The sequence below is a fragment of the Labrus mixtus genome, chromosome 15 (genome assembly GCF_963584025.1).
Source record: "Labrus mixtus chromosome 15, fLabMix1.1, whole genome shotgun sequence".
In the NCBI taxonomy this organism is placed as follows: Eukaryota; Metazoa; Chordata; class Actinopteri; order Labriformes; family Labridae; genus Labrus; species Labrus mixtus.
Window position 1 is genome coordinate 7,678,385 of NC_083626.1, and position 10,081 is coordinate 7,688,465.

The window sequence follows — 10,081 nt, forward strand, 5'->3', positions numbered from 1 at the left end:
TTATTAGTTAAACATCGATTTAAATTGTGAATCCCATGCTGAGACTGTCATTCAAATGTTTACATATGTACTACAAAATGTTTGCAGATTTATTTAAGATGAAATTATTTATAATTTTGAGCTTCTTCTTATATATTACATATCATTGTATTCAAGCAAAGGTTTATATTCATTAATGTACATTTACATTAAAACACTTTAAAAAAATATAAAACGATACATCAAATTGATCACTTCGTCCAAGACAAAGAAAAAAGCCCCACAACTATTACATTAATTTCCTTCGGTCGGATTATTGTTTATGTGATAGTAATTTATAAAATTTCGCTTTTACTCAGTCTCTCCTTGTTATAGTTTTTGTTGTCTGTCCTCCGAGGTGAAGGGAGTGTACCTCAACAGGCAGACTCTGCTAATCGAGCGCCGATCGCGCAGCAGAAGAGCTCCAAGATGGCGCAGGCAATATTTGAAGTGCTTGAAGGTAGGAACAAAATTGTAAATTACCCCTTAAGTACAACTATAATTAAACGAAAATGTGAATTGTTGACAGAGTCGGCAGTAGAGGAACATTTCAATGTGCAGAGGACGATGTTGATGCTAACATCTCTGTTATAACAATGAGAATAGCACAGAGAGGGAAGAGGGGCTGTGACTGTAAACAAACACATTGATTATTATTCTGAGCTTATGTGACTCCACATTGTCCTCATCTTATTGCACTGAGGCAACATAACGACATGGATAAATATAAGTCGACTGAATGATAATGTTTTTGCAGCAAAACATTTTTGATAAAAACACAATTTATGTTTCCTTCATTATTTTAAGGACTGATAATAACTTTGTGTTAATCGTACAGGATTCACAGCAAGCTAAAAGCATTGCTTGTATATGGCTATAACAGCAATAACATCCCCCCCACAACCTACCCCTCTTCTTCTTCTTCTCCTCCTCCTTCTTCTCCTTCTTCTTCTTCTCCTCCTTCTTCTTCTTCTCCTCCTCCTCCTCCTCCTCCTCCTCCTCCTTCTTCTTCTTCTTCAGGCATGGACAACCAGACAGTCCTGGCGGTCCAGTCTCTGCTGGATGGCCAAGGCGGAGTTCCTGACCCAAACAACCAGAATGTCTCTGGGACGTCCACCATCCAGTCTATGGGTGTGTACAGCAAATACAGTCAATGACAGCCCAGCGGTAACAACTTACCCCTCTGATGTTCTGTCATTGTTGGTGTCAGAAACGTTTAAATCGAGCGTGTTTGTGGTCACACTCAACTCAGCTTTATTTTTTGTCACACCAAAGTGTTCCCTGAGGATTGAAACTAGACAGGAGACAAAAATACAATAGTTCAAAATAATAGTAATATAACATTTTATTTAAAATGCACTTTACATTTGGAGCAAATCTCAAAGTGCTACAATTTGAAAAATAATTAAAACAACAATTAACTAACGGGTAATATCAGGCAGAGGTAAAAACATGAGCATAAAACATGTAAGAGCAGTGACTTTTTAAGAGAAAGCTCTTTTTTCCCACAGTCTGTTGGGCCCTCAGGTGGTCAGGGAGAGAATTACAGAGTCGTGGGGCAGCAGAATAGAAGACCCTGTCCCCCCATAGAGCAGAGCTTAATCAGGGGGGTTCGGGGGGAGGTTGGTGTCGGCAGATCGGGGGTGAGCAGTTCAGAAAAGTTAAAAAGAATTATACATTTGTACGGTAAAACAACAAAGTATGCGGTAAACAAAGGGTGAGATATTACTCCAAATCAAAAGGCACATTCAAACTTTTTCATTTTAATATAAAAGATAGAGAGCTTGTAATTTGAGTGTCCAAAGGGAGCGAGTTCCACATTTTAACGCCATAAAAACAAAAATTAAAACGGTCAGTAAAAGCACCATGCTGTGTTGTTTCTGCTCTGACCTGATCTTTGATGATTCCTGCATTGAGTCTGTTTTACTTCTCTTGATAAGAAATACGTTAATATATATATATAAAACATAATTTAAAAAGCACCTTTAGTGCAACGATGCTTCCTAAAGTGCTTGACAGAACAATAAACACAATAGATGATATAAACACACAACAGAAAACCAGATGTCTCTCAGCAGAAACCAGCTATATAAAAACAGCAACCATAAATACATTTATTTGAATATTTCAAATATGTGAATAAGTTCTGCAGGTTGTGACAGTTCACAGGCGCTGAGAGTTTGTTATTCTAACTTTCCCCTCTTGTTCGTCCGCCCTGCAGACGACGAGGACGTGTTTCTGTGCGGGAAGTGTAAGAAACAGTTCAACTCTCTCCCGGCCTTCATGACTCACAAGAGGGAGCAGTGCCAGTCTAGCGCCCCCTCCCTGTCCACAGTGTCCTTGGCCTCCACGAACGCGTACACCCCCGTGCCCTCCATCAGCTCCGTACCACAGACTCCCGCAAACAGACAGGTAAGGAGGACTGTTGTTTTTTATTTCTCTGTATGATTTTACAAATTGTTTGATCACTACTGTTTTTAATGATAATTCGATCAGATGGTTGGCTCATACATTGGGACTGAAATTATTTACAACTTAAACATTTTCTGTATTTTTTCCCCATCCCTCGTCTCCATCAGGTATCGACCTACATCACGGTCCCTCCCTCTCCGCTGACACACACTCTGGTCCAGGGCAATGTGCTGGTCAGCGACGATGTTCTCATGTCGGCAATCTCAGCTTTCACCTCCATCGACCAGCCCATGGCCAGCATGCAGGCGCCCATACAGGTAAGACGGAGCGACACAAGCAGCAGATGTTTGGACTTCTCTCACATCTGTATGTCCTTAACCTCCATGAAACATCACATCATGATTCCAGGTTTATTTCTATTTGAAGCTCACACACTTAAAAAACATGCTTCCTTCTTTTTTTGTATTGCAGAGTAACCTGAGCATGCACACAGCTGGTGTGTCTTACCTGCAGCACCATCATCACCACCACCACCATCATCACCAGCAGCAGCAGCAGCACCAGCAGCACGCCTCCCACCCCCTGCCCTCCAGTCAGACACAAGCCCACCCCCTGCCGACTGGACAGCCGCAGCAGCAGCAGCAGCAACAGCCGCTCTCTTCACAGGTGCCATCCAGCCACAGTAACTCTGTGGTGCAGGTGTACAGCACGCTGCCCCACATGGCCGGCGGTGGCGGTGCAGAGATCCACACCCTCGGACTGCAACCTTTTCACCCTGTACAAGTGAGTTAAGCTGTTTTTTTTATTATTTCTTTTCTTTTTTTTTTGGTAGGAGTAATATGAGTTGAACAAGCTTGTTGATTGGCTTGTTCTTAAAGTCCCTCGAGCTTTTACTGAACGCGGTAAATCAGAAAACTCTAAGGATCGGAGTTCGTCCCTCTCTTCCAGAGTTTAGAATTTTGATGTTCCAGCTACTTTGTTTCAAATTGCTTGTAATGGATCTCAGTGGTTTTTGTCACTAATTCTGAGTGTTTGTTGTGTTTTTGCTTTTTTTTTTACTGTGCTTGTAATGTTGAAGGTGTCTCAGTGTCCTTTGGAAAATAAATAAAGGTTTGAAAATGTAATTAAATTAAATTTTGAACATGGCAAGTATGACAGAAATGTTCTGCATGTGGTCATAAATGAAACAGGAATTTGAAGAAGAATTTAAGACAGCTCGCATATGTGATCAAACAAAGGTAGAACAATGAAAAGTTCTGTGTCTGTGTTTCTGTCTTCAGGTTCCCAGTCAGTGTGTGGAGAGCCAGTCGTTCACCACCCCTCCCGTATACAGTCCTGGGAAACAATGCACCAAAACAAAGATCTGCAGCATCACCACCAACCTGACGGAACTCGGCGACTTTGAGAAGGTCATCATTCCCAAACGGCCGAGGAGCAGCAAAAAAAGCCCTGATGGAGCCAACGGTATGTGAGGATATTTTAAATGTTCTTTTGATCCAACAACTTGAGGACAAAAAAAACCCACAGATGGTCATAGATGTGAATAAAGTTCATAATGATCACAGATACATCTTCTCTCCTCAGCAGAGCAGCTGAAAGGAAAAGGACCGAAGCTGAAGTGCAACTTCTGCGACAAAATCTTCTCCAAAAACTTTGATCTTCAGCAGCACATTAGAAGGTGACTTTCATGCCAGCACATCAGACTGTATCTCTCTCCTGATTGGACGAAGAACAATTCAAACTTCTAACTCTTTTTTTTTCTTGTCAAAGTCACACGGGAGAGAAACCGTTTCAGTGCATCGTCTGTGGACGAGCCTTTGCTCAGAAGTCCAACGTGAAGAAACACATGCAGACACACAAGGTTTGAAATATAATCAGTTTTCTCTCTTTGCTGTACTCTGCACAAAAACATCATCTAAGCGAGCACAAAAAGATTGTCTTATGTCATATACAACACCTCAAGTATGAATTAAATTGACAATATACATCCTAACAAAGAAGTTCACTTCAGATATCGGCAAACGGTATGTTACCCGCCAATGACTGTTTGCTGATTCCCACCTCACTTAATCACAGCTGCTTCACTTGTCAAACTTTAAAACCACATTACCACATTTACCTCGCTGAACTCAGTAGGATTAGACCTGTGATTTAAGAGAGAAGTGGACAAAAACAGTTCAAAAAGATAGATACTGATGCAGCCAATTCCTAAAACACACTCACAGCAGCTGTCTTCTTTTGTTTTTGAAGGTTTGGCCGATGGGTGTAGCCAGCACAGTGTCAAGATTACCGATCACAGTGAAAGTGGTACCAGTGTCATCCAATGAGGAAGAGGGAGGCGGAGACCATCATCATCATCATCAGCAGCATCAGAGCGAATCTGAGGAGATGGAGGCGTCTCAGCAGCAGAACATTCAAACACAAGCAGACGAAGAAGCAGCTCAGACAGGTAATGTGATGTAACATTATCCAATCTGTGTTATTTATACAGCAGGCACATTTTAAAAAAACAACAAAGGTTACCAAAGTGCTGCACAGTGATTTAAACTATACGGACATAAAATGCAGAAAAATACATGGAAACAAATAACTGACAGATAAGAAGACTGTTACATATCGTTAAAACTCGGGCTGTCAACATTTCCGCGTTAAGGCATGTAATTCATCTTAAGCAAATTAGTCATACGACTTTCCCGCTTCATATGCAAATTTACACAGAGCGTCATTCACCTTAATTATCAATGAAATCATTAAATGAAGAGGACGAAGCAAAATGCAGACTCAGCAGGGAAAGCGATAGCGACCAAGTGGATCGTTCTGGACCAGAGTGATGACGTGAAATAAAAAGACTTGCTGGATCATGAAGCCTCTGCAGGGATGCTCCTCAACAGTTCTGTTGACTGTCAGTGAAATCTAAGACCTGCACTGCAGACTCGAGTCTCTTTTCATAGTGAAAAATCAAATGATCAGCGTCATTAACTCACAGATCGCCATTATGAAAACATCTGTAGTGGTGTGTGTGGTGAGCTGGAGGGATGCAGGATCCTTTTGCAAGGGGGACAAGGGGAGATCCAGGGGGTTGGTCTGGGTGGCCTGGGACCCACTTGAAATCTGATGTTGCATCCCAAATCCCAAATCAACTATTTGGGCTGTGTTGCAGCAGCCTGCTGGTGTCTTTCTTTGCATTTTAATGTGGCACATCTTTGAGTGTTTTAAAACTTTAAAATTTAAATAAAAGTATTTCAAACTTGTGATTCATCATGATAGACTTTTTTTTAATTTATTGACTGTAAAAAATACATAAATGACACATGAAAGCCCCTGCACACCCACTCAGGTGTTTTTAATGACTCTATATGATTAGACAATTTATGATGTAATAAATTTGAAGCAACAAGTAAGATAACAGGTCATCAAGTTCTCCTTCTCAAACTGTTTCTGCTAAATGAACAGGGAAGTGGAGCTGTCTCCACACCCACATATTCCTGAGCAGAGGTCTAACCACGGTCCCACTGACACCTGTGTGGGTGTGCAAAGGCTTTAATGAAGAAAATAAAAAAAGATAAGATCAGCATATACAAAAACAATAGCAGCTGCAGACCCAGGATCAGATTTATGCCTCCAGGTTTTAAAGCTAACACAATGTGTGATTACAGAAGCTCCGGGGGAGTTGGAGGAGAGCGCCGCCGAGGATTGTGCTGGTCTGGAGGGCAGCCGGGGGGAACCCGTTCAGAGCGGGCCTCCTCAGCTGCTGCAGCAGCAGGTGCAGTCCAACCAGAACCAGCAGTGCCAGGCTCAGACCAAACAGGTAGTAGTCGTGGTCGACAGCTCCTATCAGTGCCAGTTCTGTGCCAGCAAGTTCAAAACCTACTTCCAGCTCAAGTCCCACCTGACGCAGCACAAAGGGGAGCAGGTGAGTACAGAGGAGCAGACGTAATAAAACACCATAAGCTGTAGGTTTGTGGGTTTTTTTTTTTTGCATGCCAATAAAGACAGCCACTTCTACTTCTCTGCAGGTTTATAAATGTGTGCTGAAGTCCTGCTCTCAGACCTTCCACAAGTTGGATCAGTTCCTGGAGCACATCAGGACGCACCAGGAGCAGCTGACCTATCGCTGCCACCTCTGCAGTAAGGTGTTCCCCTCGCTCTTTGAGCTGGGAGTGCACCAGTACTCCCACTGCTTCTGCCCACAGCAGAACACGCGCAAAGAAACCGCCATCTACAGGTCAGCTCCAACACTTGTTGTCATGTTTTTATTGCACAGTTGTAGAAAAGAGGGGAGAACACCTGCATCCTTTTGCCCCGGTGTCTGGACTGCAAGCAAATAAAATAAACACAAAGTTAATGTGGAATAAGAGACACTGATTTACTACTCTCATCTTTAATTTGCAACCTAAGGTATTTGTTATTCTAAGCGTAATAAGTTTACCACAATCCTCTATGCATGTAAGGGTTTAACCCATTTTTATTTCATTAAAAAATCATTTATTTTAGCTGTGACAAAATCTCTTTCTGTAGTTGCTCAGTACACCATGTTCCCCCCTTATGTTTCTCCTCAGGTGTGTGAAGTGTCAGAGCAGATATTCTACCCAGGAAGCACTGGAGCAACATCTACTGACTGCCTCACACAACTATCCCTGTCCACACTGTCAGAAGGTATCCTGCACACTCACTTAAACACGTTACTGTTGTCATCATAGCCTTCAAGTGTGCTCTCACATGTTCAGGGTTTTTTACTGTCCCTGTTTGAGACCTGTTCTCTTTGTGGAACATCAGGTCTTCCCTTGTGAAAGATACTTCAGACGCCACCTCCCCACACACGGCATTGGCGGGAGGTTCAAGTGTCAGATCTGCAAGAAGGCCTTCAAGACGGAGCACTACCTCAAACTGCACACGAGAATTCACTCAGGTGAGAGCGGCTTCTAGAGGTGTCATCCTTTTCCCTCTGGTTTTGATTTTTTTTGAACAGGCTGGTGTTGATAGTTTAGCCGGTGATTCTCTTTTGATGTCTGAGTTAACCCTCAGGCATCAGTTTAATTTACTACCCTCTTAAATCACTGAGGACAAAAATGTCCACCTTCAAAAAACTGCTTTAAAAATAGAACAGATTGATATTTTTTTTCTACTTTTTTTTTTCTGCATACATCTCTTAAACAACTTCAGCCCTGCTCATGCCAGTTGATTACATGATTTTGGCAGTTTAAGGGTTAAATTCCTGATAATTATTCAATATTTCATAGTTTGGAGCAGGGCTGGAGTTGTTTAAGAGATTTATGCAAAAAATAAAAAGTAGAAAAAAAATATTAATCTGTTCTATTTTTATAGCCGTTTTAGTAAATTGGACATTTACGCCCTCCAATGTCCAAACAAGGAACTACATTTGAAATCTGATGCTACACAAAAACTAACAATGCATCAAAGTCAATATTTTGGATAATCTTTGACATATCCAAGACTGATTTTAAAAAAAATCCCCCAGCCACCAAATATTTGTTATATGGAAAATAAGTCATTTTTGTGTTTTTTTCTAAAATAACAACAGTGACATCATGTAATCAAACTGGCATTTAAAGGGTTAAATTCATAAAAATGATTGAATGTTTGGTAGTTTGAGCAGGGCTGAAGTTGTTTATAGCAGTTTTTTAAAAGTGGACATTTTTGTCCTTAGTGACTTAAGAGGGTAGTAAACATGTTTCACAGTGTTCAATTGATCTATTAAAAAAAAAAAAAAATTGCATTCCAAAATGTGTCAAGAGAGAGACTTTCTTACAAAAATGTGTACCATATGCACTAACACAGACACAATGATGGCCAGATAAAGAGGAAACATTTGCCCAAATGGACAAAAATGTCCATAATGATGCATGAGGGGTGTAAGTCGTTGATATTTTTCTGGACATGGTATCGTCATGGTTGTCACTGTCAAGTCCTGCATCACATCAGATCAACTTGTCGTGTCATTTTGTAGGTGAAAAGCCGTACAAATGTTCCCTCTGTGAGGCGACGTTCAACCGGAAGGACAAAGTGAAACGACACATGCTGATCCATGAACCTTTCAAGAAATACAAGTGTCCCTTTAGGTGAGACTTTTGTTCATCATATAAACCTCTCGGACGTTTCTTCACTTGTTCTGCTCGGTGTGTCGTTATTTGATTTGATTTTAACGTTCCTTTGTCCCTCAGGTCACATGTAGGCTGCACCAAGGAATTCAACAGACCAGACAAACTCAAAGCCCACATCCTGTCACATTCTGGTAAGAGAATAATACAAATAATAAAAAAGAACGACAACAGCAAACGTATCTTGATATATTTGTGATGGTCTGACATTTTGATTAGATTTAAATATTTAATATATAATATTTCTCGTCAAATGAGCCTGGATAAATTTTTTTGTATTCTTTAGAGTTGTTTGTTTTTAAAGGTCACATATTCTCCTCCTTTCCAACCAACTTCTTTCTCTCTTCTCCAGGTATCAAACCCTACAAGTGTCTGTTCTGTCAGAAGGCGTTCAGCCGCAGGGCTCACATGCTCGAGCATCAGCAGTCCCACACAGATAACTACCGCTTCAGATGCTCCACCTGCAACAAGGGATTCACCAGACAGAGTTATTACAGAGATCACAAATGTCCCGCAGCGGGGAACGGGACGGGAGCTGAAGGAGGCACAGAAGAGGGGGAGGAGGACGAGGGTGAAGGAGTACCAACGAGTGGGGAAAAGGATGAAGAGGAGGACGGCAGAAGAAGCAGGTTCATGAGAAAAGCAAAAAGGACAGAGAGCGAGGAGGGAGACGGAGAGGAGGACGGCTTAAAGGAGCAGATGGACACACACAGGGGGGAGGAGGAGGAGGAGGATGAGGAGGATGATGAGGAGGAGGAAGAGGAGGGGGGGAACGATGAGGGCTGTCAGGCTGCGATGTCGATCACACACACTGAAGGACAGACGGAAAGAGGGGAAGAGGATGACGGCATGGAACAGAGTCAACAGATTCAGAGCAATGACCAAAACTGTTTGCAGCAGTCATGTTTGTAGTTTCAAGCATCATCTTGTAGGAAAGTTCCTGGACACGGACCGATCACACCCAGTCAAACATAATTTATTAAAAACTGTCAGCGTCTGGGAATTTTCTAGGTACTTGTTTTAAATTAAAACATTATTTAAATTATTGCACTGTTTTAACTTTAATTACTGTGAATGAAAATGATTTGGAGAGGAGGAGGAAGAGGAGGAGGAGGAGGAGGAGGAGGGGGGGGGCTGATGTGAAGCTGCAGTTGTTCAGTTAAAGTTTCATGATGTCAATGGCAACATTTTCTATGATTTATGTCGCAAACACTAAATTATTATATAAGCTTACACTTGTGGCAGTGTTTCTTTTTCATATTTATAAATTCATTTTACTTGATGTTCAGTATCCGTGCAATTTATTCTATACGTTAGTTTACCCTAAAACCAAGACCACGCTAACCGAGACCAAGACATACCTGAGACCAGAGTGCTCAGAGACCGAGACAAGACCAAGACCAAGAAATTTAGGGTTCGAGATCGAGTCAAGATCAAGAAAAAGGCCGGGCGAGACTGAGACAAGACCAAGACCATAAATGTCACAAAAAAATCATCATGTGTTTAGGGGGCGTGTCACTCATTCAGATCGT

At 41.7% G+C, this 10,081-nt stretch overlaps 1 protein-coding gene across 2 annotated transcripts; it reads left to right on the forward strand.

Annotated features, from left to right (window-relative positions):
- Positions 1 to 334: 334 nt before the first annotated feature.
- On the forward strand, positions 335 to 9,502 carry znf341 (zinc finger protein 341). Of its 2 annotated transcripts, none has more exons than XM_061057624.1 (16): positions 335 to 478; positions 1,039 to 1,149; positions 2,240 to 2,430; positions 2,598 to 2,747; positions 2,902 to 3,213; positions 3,711 to 3,894; positions 4,015 to 4,108; positions 4,201 to 4,291; positions 4,681 to 4,879; positions 6,087 to 6,343; positions 6,447 to 6,655; positions 6,990 to 7,086; positions 7,207 to 7,339; positions 8,399 to 8,510; positions 8,613 to 8,683; positions 8,902 to 9,502. In XM_061057624.1, the coding sequence occupies exons 1-16, from the start codon at positions 448 to 450 to the stop codon at positions 9,459 to 9,461; spliced, it is 2,802 nt and encodes a 933-aa protein (XP_060913607.1). In that variant the 5' UTR covers positions 335 to 447; the 3' UTR covers positions 9,462 to 9,502. The 2 variants fall into 2 exon arrangements, with proteins under 2 accessions (XP_060913607.1, XP_060913608.1); XM_061057625.1 differs by having other exon boundaries at positions 4,018 to 4,108.
- Positions 9,503 to 10,081: the final 579 nt, after the last annotated feature.